The following is a 15,956-nucleotide window of genomic DNA, read 5'->3' as shown; positions in this document are numbered from 1 at the left end:
GGGCTTGCTGCCTGTGCCTGTAACCATCTACTGCATTCCAAAGACAATGGAAGGCCGCCACTGGGTGTGCTCCACAGGGAAAAGTAGAAACGCTATGAGTAAGAGAGACGCAGAGACGTAAGCCCGAGACCCTCCCAAGGCAGCTTTATTAGTACACAAGCCAACAACAATCTTTCTAACTTGCTGTGTAAAGGCCCAGGGGTGACAGGGACAATGGGGTAGGGCTTGAAGGTGGGTCTCATCTCGGGGCACAGAGTTATCATCACTTCACATAGAGCTCAAATGACAGCCCCATGCTCCTGCCAGGGTCCTGGAGGCTCCCACCAGGTTTCACCCGCTGCTCCTGGCAGAGCACTGAGAGCTTCCCTGGCCATCTGGAGACACTGGCAAAGGCTGGCCCATCGGATCCACACACCAGCAGGGACCACGGCGATTCCCCTGCGAGGAACGACACTGGGGAGAGAGGTGCAGGTCAGTGTGAGGTCCAGGCTTTGAGCAGGAGAAACATCTGAGAGCTCTTAGTGGCTTTACCTACTAAGTAGGGCCCACTTTGTTAGGCCAGAACATTAGCTTTCAAAATGCAGTTTCAGTCAAAAGCCCAACATCCCTCATGTTAGAAACGTGTTCACAGGAAATGCAGAAAGGACTTTGCCAGCTGGTGCTCAGCTGCCTCCCGATGATCCCCGGGGCTCTCATTTGAGTCCACTGCAAGGTCTTATCCTAGAGCAACTTCAAGTCTTCCACTGCAATAGTTGGCCTTGGTTTTTCTTTCAAATCATACTAGAGATTGAGCCCAGGGCACTGCTAAGGAGAGCTTTACTAAATGAGCTATAGACTTCTTTTCTTTTTTAAAGATTTATTTATTTATTATATGTGAGCACCCTGTAGCTGTCTTCACACACACAGGAAGAGGGCATCGGATCCCATTACAGATGGTAGTGAGCCACCATGTGGTTGCTGGGAATTGAACTCAGGACCTCAGGAAGAGCAACCAGTGCTCTTAACCGCTGAGCCATCTCTCCAGCCCTAAACTTCTTTTCATTTTACTTTTTTTTTTTCTTTCTTTTTTGGACACAGAGGCTCATGAAGTGTCCCAGGCTGGACTTGAACTCATGCAGAATTCTAGGAGCCTGCCTCAAGTCCATGGAAATGTCTCCAGTGGAAATCTTCAGCCCTCTGTCTCCCTACCAGCCCTTCACTTGTAGGTCAGAAGGGACTTGAACTTACAATCTTCCCGATGCTTTTCATGTCTACGTGGGTCTTAAAATTGGAAGAAAGTGTGTGTGTGTGTGTGTGTGTGTGTGTGTGTGTGTGTGTGTGTGTGTTTGGTTGGCTTTGGTTTCTCGCTCGACACAGGGTTTCTCTGTGTAGCCTAGGCTGTCCTGAAATTCACTATGTAGACCAGGCTGGTCTTGAACTCACAAAGAACCACTTGCCTCTGTCTTCACCACCTGGCTGTTGTTTTTGGAGGTGGGAACTCATTCCTATTCTCCTACCATACTCCAGGAGAGCCAGCACTCTTTCTGTAGCTTTGCCTCAAGTTCCCTCCCTCCCTCCCTCCCTCCCTCCCTCCCTCCCTCCCTCCCTCCCTCCCTTCCTCGCTCCCTCTTTCCTTCCCTCCCTCCTTCCCTCCGGGCAGGGGCAGGGGGTTTGCACCGAGGAGAGGCAGCTTCTCCTCACCTGCTGCTTGCGGTAGAAACCTCTGAGGTCACAGTTTGGCACATAGAGCCCATTTGCTCCGCCTCTGAAGACCTCAGTCTGGAGCTGCTGCAGTACTGAATCCAAGTGTCTGCGGCAGGGGCCCTGGAGACGGACAGGGGCGGATGGGGGCGGTACTCAGGATTCTAGGAGCCTGCCCGCAGACTTCCTTGAGTCCACGGAAAGGTTTCCAGTGGGAATCTCCAGCCCTCTGTTTCCCTGCCAGCCCTTCACGCACCATTTCACCATCTTGAACAGGACTGGGCCTTATAGGGGCAGCCGAGGTCCGTGGATTCTTTTGCCGGTCTCTGTCACGTGGGCGGGAGGCGCCTCCATGGGGTTTGCTCTCCTTGGTAGTCTCTTCTGTGATTACAGGAAGAACAGGAGGGGAAATCAAAGATCAGTCAGAGCAGACACCAGCAGCACAGGAGCCTGGGTCCACTTCTACCGGTTAAAGTGAGAGGGACTGAAGGACTCAGTTTCTCCTATCCTCCCTTATCCCTGCTGCAGTTTCTTCGTCTAACAAACTGTACCATGGGTATGGTAGTGTGTGCCTATAATCCCAGCACTTGGGAGGCCTCGGTAAGAGGATTGCCACAGGCTCATGGCCAGTCTAGTCTATTCAACAGGAGCCTAGAGATGGCTCAGCAGTTAAGAGCACTGGCTACTCTTCCCGGAGACCAGAGTTCTATTCCTCAGCACCCTATGGTGTCTCACAGCAGCTGTTTGTGACTCTAGTTACTGGGAATTCAACCCCATTTCTGGCAACCACATGGTACACAGACATATACATACAGACATACATGCAGGCAAAACACCCACATGTGAAATAAAAATAAAAACCTGGCTGGGCAGTGGTGGCGTATGCCTTTAATCCCAGCACTCAGGGACAGGCAAATATGTAAGCTTAAAGCCAGCCTGGTCTACAGAGTGAGTTCCAGGCTAGCCAGGGCTACGGGGAGAAATCCTGTCTCACTCGCTTCCCGCCAAAAATCCCATGAGTACAAAGTACTGTTGGTTATTTCCAGCATTCACACTTCCTTTGAAAAGACCTGCCTATTCCGGCCAGAAGAGGGCACACCAGGCCAGGAAGACGGGCAAAGAACAGTGGGAGAGAGAGAGAGAGAGAGAGAGAGAGAGAGAGAGAGAGAGAGAGAGAGAGAGAGAGAGAGAGAGAGAGAGTTATGTGGGAAGAGGACCCAGTGGAATGTTTGGCCTTGTTGTGACCCCTCAGTGAGTCAGTCCACCCTTCCCAGGCCTGAGTTATTGTTACTTGCTCAACCCTAGTGGTCCAGGAACACTTGGATTTAACCGTTAACCAGGATGCATTGAAGGCTGCAGAGGGGGGAGGAAATGAGAGGTTTCCAACCTTCAGGGTGCACCTGGCTCTGGAGAGCTTCTGGGGGTCCTGGGAAGAGCTCAGGATGCAAGAAAGCCAGGGTTAGGAAAAGGATGGGATGATGCAACGCATGTTTTTACTCCACTCCCTCCAAAGTGTCAACGATGTTGTCTGGGTACCACATCCTCCTCAGACCTTGTCCCTCACACCCTGCATTTAGTGCCCAACTGCAATGATGCCTCAAACTGCCTTCTCCAGCCAAAACACACCTTCTCAGAGGAACCCTAGAATCCTAGGCTCTGACACTAGAAACTGAGGCTTCAGCCTCTCCAGTGTGCTTGTGTGCGTGCACGGTCCTGTGTGTATGTGTGCCTGTGTGTGGGTGTGTGCATGCATGTGTGTATGTGTGTGCATGTATGCATACATGCATGTGGGTTCTCGTGTGTATGTTCATGTGTGCATGTGTGTGCATGCATACATGCGTGTGTATGTGTGTGTATATGCTTGTGCATGCCTCTGTGTGTGTGTGTGTGTGTGTGTGTGTGTGTGTGTGTGTGTGTCGGCAGGCCTGAGATTTTATAGCCAAAGATGATGCTGAGCTGACCTTCCCGCCTCCACGCCTAAGCACTGGAATGACAAGCCTGCACTGCCAAGTGATCCAAATTAATTTCTCATCCCTTTCTATGGAAAAACCAGGGACTTGCTATCTTCCATCTCAAGTTGCTCCCCACCCCCATCTTTGGGGTGCTGACTCACTCTGGTCCCACCCACCCAATGATTCAGCCTTCTGTGTTCATCCCTGGAGTAGGGTGGGGCAGGAGGGCATACAATTCCTACCAGGTTTAAATCATAAGTCTGTTTTGGCAGATTCCTTTTCTTCCCACTTTTTCAGCCCTCCCGGGTCTGCCCGCAGCCCTCGGTGCCCGCTGCCCCTGGTGCCCATTGTACCTGGTGCCCACTGCCCCGTGCCCGCGCCCCAGTGCCCACTGCCCACAGTGTCCACTGCCCCCGGCGCCCACTTCACAGTGGTACTGAAAGAGGAACAGGAGACATTTCTTAGTGTGTGGAACTAGAGTCTGGGGTTCCCTTTCCTCCTCCTCCATAAGGAATTTAGGTCCTGTCTCCAGCGTGGGTCTCAAGAGCAATGGCGCTGATCCTGAGGAAAGCTAAAACTCAAACCCTCCATCCTCCGACATACGTCCCTTTTCCTCAGGAGAAAATAAATAGGGAAAGGGAGAGCAGCAGTCATCTCTCTTCCTTAGCTGTCCCCTGATGTTTCTGCTTCACTCAAGGCCCAGGAGGAACCAATGGGCGGGTCCCAGAGGCTAGAAAAGGCTATCCACTTGCATCTGTCCAGATTCCTACCAGGAGAGACTAGCTTCTACCTCAGGTAGGCGGGTGGGAGGCGGGACAGGGCATGGACTCACCCGACGGCCCTCTGGCGCGTTGACAGCGGCCCTGGCCGATCAGCAGCGCCCGCAAAGGTGTCTCTTCGTTCTCTCGGGGTTGGCACTGCAGTCCTGGGGCGCACTTAGGGATGTAGACCCCGCACGGTTGCCCCTCTCTCCTGAAACAGCCTCCGGTCTCTGCACAGCCGTCTGCAGGCGACCCCGCGTCTTCCTCCTGCACCCCCGGCCCGCAGCCCGGGCACCCCGCTAAGGCGGACTCGGAGCCCGCAGCGAACAACAGCATTAACAGCATCAACAGCGGCTGTGTGGGCAGTCCGTCCCAGGTCATGGTCGGAGTTTTTGCCCTGTGCACTCCTTCCAGAGAGCCTAGTGCAGCTGCTGCGGGCAGCTGCTTCTCTTTAAGAAGCAGAGATCTGGGCTCGGCCCCTTAAAAGCCAGGTGAAGGGGGAGGGGAAGAAGGCAGGGCAGTCCCTTAACTGGGTGGACTGGAGGGCCACCCACCTGGGTCCACCAGGCTTTTCCCTCCCTTCTTCTTCTCCGCCGCTGTTTACTTCCCAAATTGTTCTGGTTTTTTTTTTTTTTTTTTTTTTTTTTTTTTTTTTTTTTTTCCTTTTCTTGCTTTGTTCCTGGGAATCTCGCCCGGAATTTGGGAGCTGTACATCTGGCTGAAGGGACTGTGGGGCAGGGAGGAGTAAAGGGGAGAACAGCGAAGGTGAACCCTGAAATCCAGTTAGTACGAGTGTATGAGGGGCCTGTAGGTCCCCCTGCGAGTGAAAAGATGGGGTGGTGGTGATGGTGAAGGTGACCCGAGGAAAGATAGTATGGGGGTGGAGTTTGGGGCGAGCGGTGCATCGTGAAAAAGAAAATGCTAGGGAAGATGCCAGGCATCTGGGCAGCAAGAAACAGACCCAGAGAGGGGAGAGAGAGAGATGGTGAAAATGGGGAAGGCAAACTAAGGACTCCTGGCCTGTGCTGTGAAAAACAAAACCACAAAAACCCAAGAAGATCTTTAGGACAATAATGGAAAGATCTTAGAGACAATAATAGAAAAGGCTGGGGATGCCACGGGTAGAATGAAGATTACTTTATGAAGAATACACCTTGAGTAAATGTAGAGAGCCCTCAGTTGAACTGAGGGTGGGCGGTAAAAGTAGGGGACCGTATTCTAGATGTGGTTAGGGACAGAGGTCTGGCCATAGACTAGGCCTCACCCTCATCTCTGCACTTCAGATTATCCTGTCTCTCCTTGCTTCTTTCCTAAAGCCTGTCTCCTTTTTATTAGTCACTCTTGACGTCTTCTGGGTTTCTCAGATTGATCTGCGTCCACAGGTTTTGGGTAGGAACTGGACTGAGAATTTCAGTACCAGATTGCGCATTTGTCTCCGCTAGACGGCTGCTCCTGTTCTGCCCACCCAAAGGCACGTGCCTGCTCGGCCCCAGGCAGAGTCCCACCCTAGGCAGGGGTGGGCGGGTCGCCAGCCAGCACTTCTGCTACTCTCAAGAAACAAGTGGGATTGCTACATTGGACCACCCGGCCTGCTCAATTCTGAGTTATACAACAACAATCTTAGTCTTTCCTAAAACAAGGGCTCCGGACAGTGACTAAGTTTAAATTCTGGGCCCCTAAGCAAGAATGTCAGCAAGGGCTTCCTGAGCTTTTAAGCAGATAAAAAATAAATAAATAAAAAAAAAAAAAGGAAAGAAAGAAAAAGAAAATACACCCGTGGCTTCTCTGACCGTTTAGAAAGTGATGTTTTCCTGTTGCCATGAGATACGGATGCTGATTTAACAGGCAGGAAAAAGTGACTGTTATCTTCCAAGGCCCTGGAGCCTCCTCTCTATGTCCTGACCCCAGAGAAGGGAGTGTGGTTCCCGTCCAAACCCTAATTCCTATTACTTATTTATTTTCTTTCACTGCACATGTATCTAGCTGGCGTCTTTTTCATGGACTCATGTGATGAGTATTCTCAGCCGATGAAATGAGCCAATTCAAGCCAGAGTAAAGTAAAAAAGCAGGTTTATTGGGGAAAGCTCCAGGGAAAGCTCACTGACCATACAGTAGGGGAGGAGGTTAGTGAAGTCATAGCAGAGGGAGACAGAGCATAGGGGGAAGAAAATGAGAGAAAGCAAGAAGAGAAGTTGAGAGAGAGAGACAGACAGACAGAAACACAAAGACAGACAGACAGAGACAGAGGAGAGACAGAGAGACAGAACTACTTCTGGAGGAGAGGAAACCCAGCCCCTGGGTTGGAAAGTTCAAGGTAGAGGGCTCGGTATGCCAGTCATACCTGGTAACAGGTAGGGACTGAGGGTTGCTGGGAGAAAGAACCTGGAGGACAGGTCCACTTTGGTAGTGAAATAGGCACCTACATTAGCTGCTTGTCCTGAGTTTGAATCCCAACATCTTGTTAGCTGCTTCTGAACATGCCTCCTGGTGGTTCTCTGCCCCCACCCCCCAGTGCTCTCTCTGTACTTCTCTGCAGGCTAAGCAGAGCTGCACTTATCCCAGAGGTCACTTTCTCTTTCCCTCTCTTTCCACTATGAATGCTCAGAGATTCATGCCGTTCCTGCCTGGGCACAAGCCTCCTTGCAGACAGAGGTCCTTGGGTTCTGCTTTTCTTTCTTTTGGGATGTCTTGGTACCCAGAGAAGAGACGTGGATCTCCTGCTGTAGTAGGCATTTGGGCTGGGATGTGAGAGTCTTCATAAGCACCTTTGCTAAGAGGCTTTGGTAGATTAGCCTTGGGCTATGATGTAGGTTTGTCCCTACTTGGTATAAACTTATGTCACAGGCCACACCCATCGCTGAAGCTTGAACCTCATATGCCCTGTGCACCTGTGGCATCCTCAGGCACGAGTTTCTTCTGGTAACTTGGGGCAGAGGGCTACCTCAACTATTTTCAGCTTTAAGGTTCACAAGAAGGTTGAGGACAGTTCAGAGAGGAAGTCCTGTGAGAGAAAACAGGTCTGCAGTAGACCTGTGGTGATAACCCTACTGGATGGACGTCCAGCCTGCTTTTCTGCCATTTGGTCTCCCACATCCTTCAAACCTGTTGGACTGAAGTGACATCCTAGTTGTGTAATGTCTCTTCCTCAAAAGCCTTTGGGAGATACTCAATTCCTACCTTCCTACCATAGAGCTCACCTCTCTTTTGGCATTCTTTCTTTTTTTCAGGAGCTGGGGACCAAACCCAAGCGCTCTACCACTGAGCTAAATCCCCAACCCCTTTCTTTTGGCATTCTTTTTTTTTTTTTTAAAGATTTATTTATTTGATGTATATATGAGTACACTGTCGCTGTCTTCAGACACACCAGAAGAGGGCATCAGATTCCATTACAGATGGTTGTGAGCCACCATGTGGTTGCTGGGAATTGAACTCAGGACCTCTGGAAGAGCAGTCGGCGCTCTTAACCACTGAGCCATCTCTCCAGCCCTCTTTTGGCATTCTTAAGGGTGGAGCCCTGTAACTGCACACCAATCCAGCCACCTGTCCGGTCACCTTCCCCAGAACCTTTGACAGTTTCTCATCTCAGTGCTTGAACTGAGGTAAAGGGAAGTGGAGGTGGGGCGTGACCGTTTTTCCTGAGGTCTTCTTTCCAAGTCTTCAGGCCTTCCAAGCTAGACTCTCCGGAGATGGTTCTGGATTTCTGGATGGTTCTTGGAACCCTTTCTGGATTCTGCCGCTTCTTGCCTTGCTATGGCCATTTTATATGTTGAAGAATGTATTTTTTTTTTTTTTTGGTTCTTTTTTTTTTCGGAGCTGGGGACCGAACCCAGGGCCTTGCACTTCCTAGGCAAGCGCTCTACCACTGAGCTAAATCCCCAACCCCGAATGTATTTTTTTTAAGATTATTTATTATATATAAGTACACTGTAGCTGTCTTCAGATACACCAGAAGAGGACACCGGATCTCCTTACAGATGGTTGTGAGCCACCATGTGGTTGCTGGGATTTGAACTCATGACCTCTGGAAGAGCAGTCGGGTGCCCTTAACCGCTGAGCCATCTCTGCAGCCCCCAAATGTATTTTTTTTTAATTCTCTTCTTCCTCCTCTTTTTCTTCCTCCTCCTCTTCTCCCTTTTAAGACAGGGTTTCTCTGAGTACCCCTGGCTATCCTGGATAGCCTGCCTCTGCCTCCTGAGTGCTGGGATTATAGGCAGGTACCACCACTGCCCAGCTAAATTATATTCTTTTTATTATTTTGGCTTATATGTTTATTTATGAATGATACCAGGTTTATTTATTTGTTTATTTATTAATTATATATAAGTACACTGTAGCTGTCTTCAGACACACCAGAAGAGGGCATCAGATCTCATTACAGATGGTTGTGAGCCACCATGTGGTTGCTGGGAATTGAACTCAGGGACTCTGCAAGAGCAGTCATTGCTCTTAACCACTGAGCCATCTCTCCAGTCCGATATATAGCCTTGGCTGTCCTGTAACTCCCTATGTAGACTAGGCTGGGGCTCCCCCACCTCTCTTGGGTCTTACTATGTATTATCTAGCTTTGGCTGATGCTGAACCTGTTACGTAGACTAGACTGGCCTGGAACAGAAAGAGATCCATTTGCCTCTGCCTCCTAAGTTCTGGAATTAAAGGCTGTGCTGTAGGATTAAAGAGGTCCTGCGTCTGCTCTGCCACAGGGCTCAGGCCGCTCCGGGAGGCAGGACGCGGGAACTTTGACTGCGGTTATCCCATGCCTCTGGGCTGTGGAAAGCTGAGGGGTGGGGCACCACTCTCGGGGCGGGGGAACGCAGTCTGAGAGCAGGACACACACAGCCAGTGCTGGCCTTGCGGTCCCTGGGCGAGCAAGGAGGCTGGGGCTGTCTGGTTCTCAGGCTCTTGAGCATCCAGGCACTGCTGAGATGCTGCGGAAGAGCTGAGTGGAGGCCGTGGGGCTGGACCTAGCCCGGGGAGTTGAGAGGGAAAAGAGGGGGGAAGCTCTGGTCGGTTCCGCCGGGGAGCTTGACTAAGGTTGACCGGCTTGGTGGCTGCCATCGGTGGGAGCGCAGGGAGGCCCTCTTCAAGAGATTAGACGCAGCACTGTAAGTGAAGACCTTCTCTGTGGCTCCCCACGGCGGATGGCTTCAAGGCGTTTATTGTCATGGCTGCCGGAAAGGTGGATAAGTAAAACCATACCCCGCTACTCAGAGTGGGCCTGAGATTAAATACCTTTTGCAGGGAGGAGTGTCTGGAAAGGGAAATTCATTGGCTAAGCCTCCAGACCTTTAGGTACTTCATTATAATGGAGATTTGTCTTGAGCCTATGTGACCTGTGGTCAAATCCTCTACCTGTGAGGGGCTTAGGGTGTAGCCCCTACGTGACTGTCACAGGTCTATGGAGGGCTGCAGGCTAGTGACTGGCCTGGGAGTCAGGGTTTCAAACCTCCTCAACCAGGAACCAGGGTCCCCACACTGTGCCATCACATCTGGTCTCTCTCTCTCTCTCTCTCTCTCTCTCTCTCTCTCTCTCTCTCTCTCTCTCTCTCTGTGTGTGTGTGTGTGTGTGTGTGTGTGTGTGTGTGTGTGTGTGTGTGTGTGTCTTACATTTCTAGTAAGATTGTAAGGGATTGGGGCTGGAGAGATGACTCAGTGGTTAAGAGCACTGACTGCGGGGTTGGGGATTTAGCTCAGTGGTAGAGCGCTTGCCTAGGAAGTGCAAGGCCCTGGGTTCGGTCCCCAGCTCCGAAAAAAAAAGAACCAAAAAAAAAAAAAAAAAAAAAAAAAAGCACTGACTGCTCTTCCGGAGGTCCTGAGTTCAAATCCCAGCAACCACATGGTGGATTACAACCATCTGTGTCTGAAGACATCTACAGTGTACTTATGTAATAAATAAATAAACCTTAAAAAAAAGATTGTAAGGGATTCAAGGACACCCCCTTTCCTAATCTCTGGTCCCTCCGTCTTCGAGCTTATGTAAAGAGCTTGGGATTATTCTAAAGAAATATCTCCTTGTTGATGGGAGAACAGGCGACCTGAAGAAAGGCTCTGGAGGTCGGCATTATCCTTCTGGAAGGTCTGGAGTGGTTCTCTCTATACCTCTGAGCCAACCCAGACTGCCCCAGGGGGGTCCCTCAACCCTCCCAGACCATCAACTGGTCCCTTTCTTCTTTCTCTCCTTGAAGGGTAAAAGTCGTAAGGCTTGGGGTGTGATCAAAGTTCAACAGAAGCAGGGACCTGCCTTCCCTCTCAGAATAAATCAAAGGGGATCTCCAAATCACAGGGTCTTGGCAGGGATGAAAGGGAGCCTAGGTGGGGAGTCCAAGGAAGAAATTAAACCTTTGTGTTTCAACAGGAAGGTGGAGGGTAGGGGAACCAGGCAGTGCATACGCATAGACATGTGTGTGCTTAACATGTTCTAGATTTCCAGCGTCTCGGGAACATCAGAGAGAGGACAGCTGAAGATGGAGCAGAGCGTTTTTTTAAAAGACTAGAACAGGGCTGGAGAGATGGCTCAGTTAAGAGAACTTACTGCTCTTCTCAGAGGTCCTGAGTTCAAATCCCAGCAACCACATGTCTCACTACCATCTGTAATGGGATCTGATGCCCTCTTCTGGTGTGGCTGAAGACAGCTACAGTGTACTCATTAAAATAAACATAAGTAAATAAATGCAAGCTAGAGCAGAGTGGAGTCATTTGGACTCAGGAGTGAATGAGCAGCAGCACATGGGGGCCTGGAACTTCCCTCTTGTGTAATCAAGTGAATAGAAGCAGAGGTGATTATTTTTGGATGTAATGATTAGATACGGCTACAGACGACCTATTTACGCGTCTGTAACTGGGAGATGTGGGCAGAAGAGAGAGGATTCGTGTTCCCAGGGGTTTTAACGTTGACATTTGTTCATCCGGTGCACACTGAAACACGTTTATTTAACTAACATGTTGTACGGAGCGCCGCGTGAGATTTATAACATGCACGCACTGTACTAGTTGGCTAAAGATATCTCTTCACACATTTACCACTTCTTCAGGATACAGGCATCCGAAACAATTTCCTTTAGCTATGTACTCATCAACACACAGTAAACATTTTAAAAAACTCAGCTCAGGATGAAGCTCAGCGAAAAAGCATTTGCCTAGCACGTAGGAGGCCCGGGGCTTAGAGCTCCAGGACTGAAGGGGGGAAAAAAAAACATCTGGGATGCTAGAACATTCTGGGATAGAATGTACGACATGACGCAATTAATCTAACTGTATTATACTTTTTTTAAAAAAAGATTTATTTATTTATTATATATAAGTACACTGTAGCTGTCTTCAGACACACCAGAAGAGGGCATCGGATCTCTTTACAGATGGTTGTGAGCCACCATGTGGTTGCTGGGAATTGAACTCAGGACCTCTGGAAGAGCAGTCGGGTGCTCTTAACCGCTGAGCCATCTCTCCAGCCCGTATTATACTTTTATAACACAAACGTGCTGGAGGAAAACCGTCCTGATCAGAAACGGTCAGACGGAAATGCAAAAGGAAGGGTTTGTTCTATAGCAACATCGTGTTCTAATTGGGAAAGTTGTTCCTCATATGGGTTAAAAATTTAAATCCTGGGGTTGGGGATTTGGCTCAGTGGTAGAGCGCTTGCCTAGCAAGCGCAAGGCCCTGGGTTCGGTCCCCAGCTCTGAAAAACAGAAAAAAAATTTAAATCCTAATTATTTACTTGTGTGTGTGAGTGTGTGTGTGTGTGTGTGTGTGTGTATGTGTGTGTGTGTGTGTGTGTGTGTGTGTGTGTGTGTGTGTTAAGGGGTTAGGGCTAGCACCCATGTATGTTGTGGGCAGGGAGGACTATGGCGAGCATAGCTGTATCAACCGTCTGGGGGTCAGGGTATTCAGGAGGCCCTAAGCAAGAATATGAGCCCATATCAAAAGGGGTCAAGGCTCTGGCCCCTCTTTCTCCATCTCTCCAACATGTTCATTGTCCTTTCGAGTTAGGGTTTGTGACGAATGACGGGGAAGCCATCTTCAAGCTCCTTTTGGAGACCTACATATTTTCCCATCTTTTTGTAAAAAACATTTTTGACTTGTTTTATTTTGTGTGTAAGTGTTCTGCCTGCATGTGCATCTGTGTGCTGTGTGCCTGCAGAGGTCAGAAGAAGGCATCTCAGATCCCCTTGGAACTGGAGTTATCGGTCATTCTCAACTACTGGGTGCTGGGAATAGAACCCAGGTCCTCTGCAAGAGCAACAGGTATTCTCATCCACTGAACTGTCTCTCTAGCTCCTTCTGTTATTTTTTGACAGTTTTATACATACATTGATCACACCCACCCCTAACTTCCCTCTGCCACTCCTCCCAGGCAACTCTCAAGAAATCCCCTCTCCCACCTTCATGACTTCTCTCCTCTTTTTTTTTGGCAATTCCCTGAATCCAGTGAGTGCCGTCTCCTGGAACTGACTGGTCTTCCTGGCTTCATCTGTTCAGGAGGCCATAGCTACAGTGAGTTCACCAGTGTAACGGCCCCCACCACTTCCAGAGGACAGCCTTTCACAGTACTCCTCCCCACCCTCCAGCGCTTAAACGCTCTTTTCTCATGAATTGAAAGTGTTCTACGGAGCAAAGATGGAGTTATTGACCCAAGCGGAACTACAGCCATTCCGCTGGGGCTTGATTTTCATGCCCTCTGGGGAAAACTTCTTTACTCCATTCAGGAACCACAGCCTTTAAAGGGTCCTGAGCTCCCATCCCCACCCGCCTCAACTTTCGGCTTTAGGATCGACCTGACTGGGGAGATAGGGAAGGAAAAAACAACAGGCACCCACAGAAAAAGCTGGGATCAAGTGAGCCATGTGCTCTTTTGGAGATGGACCAGCAACTGGAAACTTAGTACAGGTACCATCTACAGCTGAATCACCAGGCCGGTTTATGTCATACAACTGACCCAGGAGACGGGCTAATCTCAGTGGGGATCTCTGTAGGGGTAGTGAAAATTTTAAACAGGAGGATGGTGCACACCCTTAATCTCAGCTCTTGGGTGGGAGGGAAAGGCAGATGGATCTTTCTCTGTGTTTGAAACCATCCTGGTCTGCATAATGAGCTCCAAGCAGCCAGAGCTATTCGGTGAGGATCTCTCTCTCTCTCTCTCTCTCTCTCTCTCTCTCTCTCTCTCTCTCTCTGTGTGTGTGTGTGTGTGTGTGTGTGTGTGTTTGGGAATTGAACTCAGAGCCTTGAGTTTGAGTTTGCTAGGTAAAAGCATCCTAGTAAGTAAGCTACAGCTCTGACTGCTATAATTAGCTTTTTTCTTCATTTTTTTTCCTCTCTTTTTTTTTTTTTTTGGTCAGTATGGGGAATGAACCTAAGACCTTGCTTCTGCCTGGTAAGTACTCTACCAGCTGAGCTACAGCCCTAGTCCTATGCCTGCCCAGCACTGTAGAGAAGTATCTAGTTGGAATGACACGGGACTAGCCTGAGGCCTAAGAAGAGGAGATACACTCATGCACAGTTGACTTGAATAAATGATGTTCTGGGTCTGGTGAGATGATTCAGAGTTACCAAACCCGAGTTTAACCCCTGGGACCCACCGGGTAGAAGGAACTCCTGAGGCTGCGCTCTCATCAGTACACACTATGCCAAGTCAGGCATGCATTGTTGCCCACCTCCAACAAACAAAAAGTAACTCCTTAACAAGAAAGGTGCTTGTCACCACACCTGACATTACAAAGTAACTAAACGGGGCACTGCACAAGAGTATTGTGGCTAGGCTGTGTTTGCTCTAAGTTATCCTATATTGTGTAAAACAGGGGCTTTCAGTCAGGCCTTGCGTGACTCCTACAAGTAGTATTTGGCTCTACTTGGAGCCGGACTCTACACATACACCGCTAGCACCACACATGGGTCCTAGACTGGTAACTAAAAGTGAAACGGTGATCTGGAGAGACGGCTCAGCCGGTGAGAGTACTGACTGTTCTTTCAGAGGACCCAGGATCAATTCCCAGAATCCATGTGGCAGCTCACTGTCGTGTGTGTGTGTGTGTGTGTGTGTGTGTGTGTGTGTGTGTGTGTGTGCAGGGCAAAGCACTAAAATAGTTAATTTAAAGAGTGAAAGGTAACACCTTATAAATGTATCCAAATACAACTGATTGAGAACATATGCTCAGTAGGTGTAAAAAAAATCACCTAAGTCTCATCAGGTTCAAGAATGTATTAAACATACTCAGTCCAAGAAGAGGGTGCAACCCTCAGTTGGACTCCATAATGTTGAAGGTGTCTCCATAATGTTGAGGACACCTGGCTCCACCAACCACACTGTGTGTGCCTCAAAGGACAACAGAGAAATCCTGATCGTCTCTGGGGTTTAGCCTAACGCGTGTCCACGACTGATGGAACCTACTCAGATTATCGGTTGCCCACACATTCATCCACATCCAGTCTTGCATTTTGCCTCTGAAGCTGGGACTCAGTCCCGAGACTCTAGTAAGGCCTCTGAAGTCCTGAATTATGCTGAGGCTTCTTTTACCCTTTTGTAGCCATGCTGTTGCCCCACATAAGTACACACGTGATGTGTAATCTGTGACCCAAGAGTTAGTAATTAAAATAAAAGTACATGTTCTTGCTAAGGGCCCCGTTATCAATGTAAATCAGGACTAATTGGCAAATTGCTGCCAACGAAGCCGACATAGCTTGTTAATGTACTGATATCAATAAATTCAGACGTGGAGAGACACAAATATGCTCGTTTATGTTTCTGACACGGGATGAGTCTTTCTGGAGAGAATATTCCGTCTTAGGAGCAAAACATGGAAGTCGTCCAACGATCCCAATTCCTTCCAAGGGCAATCACACCCTTTATAGGAGGTGCACGATAAACGTTAGTATCCTTTCCAGTACATTCTGACCCGAGCTAACTTTCCTACCAAGCCCACTGTTCCCAAACAGCACCGGGTTTCATCCCACTGTGCCTTTTGCATCTGAAGTTCTCTCCAGTTCTGGAACGTCCGTCCTGGAATGAATGAACGAACGTGATGCAAAGTGGTGCTCCGGAGAGAAGAAAGCATATGGTACCAGACGAGGGAGGGCTGCCGATGTGGAGATCGGCCTCTGGCTCCTCGCCCGTAAGAAGGAGATAATATTAAGAATTTTTTTTCCCGAAGGCCGTTAAGTGGCTCCAAAGGACATTCCAGCGAGGCTTGTAGCATCACTTCTGGCTCTGGAAATGCGACGCTCACGCAGGCACAGGGGCCTGTTCTGCCCCAAGGGAGCAGCCCCTTGACCGCCTCCTCCCTGAGCTCCTGGCGCCCGAGGTGGCGTCCAGGACGCCACGTCGCCTCCCCCACCCTCCCGATACCAGGGTTCCTACGACGCCGCCGAGTGTTAGGTACCCGGCTCACCGGGCCGCGCCCCGCACCTCCTGAGCCCTGCGATTGGCTGCTGAAAGCGCCTGTCTTCAGAGAGCGCTGAGGATTGGTCGGATTCGGCGGTGAGGGGCGGACCTCACGGAGCAGAGGAAGGGCGGGGACCCGGATGTGTGTGGTGGCGGCGGCCGAAGAGCTACAGCGCGGAGCTGAGAGGCCTATGG

General features: G+C 49.7%; 1 protein-coding gene across 1 annotated transcript; it reads right to left on the bottom strand.

The window, feature by feature from the left end:
* Nucleotides 1-144: 144 nt before the first annotated feature.
* Igfbp6 (insulin-like growth factor binding protein 6) lies at nt 145-4,776 on the bottom strand. The gene is made up of 4 exons (NM_013104.3): nt 4,465-4,776; nt 1,937-2,061; nt 1,681-1,803; nt 145-453 (listed from the first exon to the last, which is right to left on the bottom strand). The coding sequence occupies exons 1-4, from the start codon at nt 4,772-4,774 to the stop codon at nt 331-333; spliced, it is 681 nt and encodes a 226-aa protein (NP_037236.1). The 5' UTR covers nt 4,775-4,776; the 3' UTR covers nt 145-330.
* Nucleotides 4,777-15,956: the final 11,180 nt, after the last annotated feature.

The sequence above is a fragment of the Rattus norvegicus genome, chromosome 7 (assembly GCF_021556685.1).
Source record: "Rattus norvegicus strain SHRSP/BbbUtx chromosome 7, alternate assembly SHRSP_T2T, whole genome shotgun sequence".
Taxonomy (NCBI): Eukaryota; Metazoa; Chordata; class Mammalia; order Rodentia; family Muridae; genus Rattus; species Rattus norvegicus.
The sequence above is the reverse complement of the archived record's forward strand: the minus strand, read 5'-3'. Positions and strand labels throughout refer to the sequence as shown.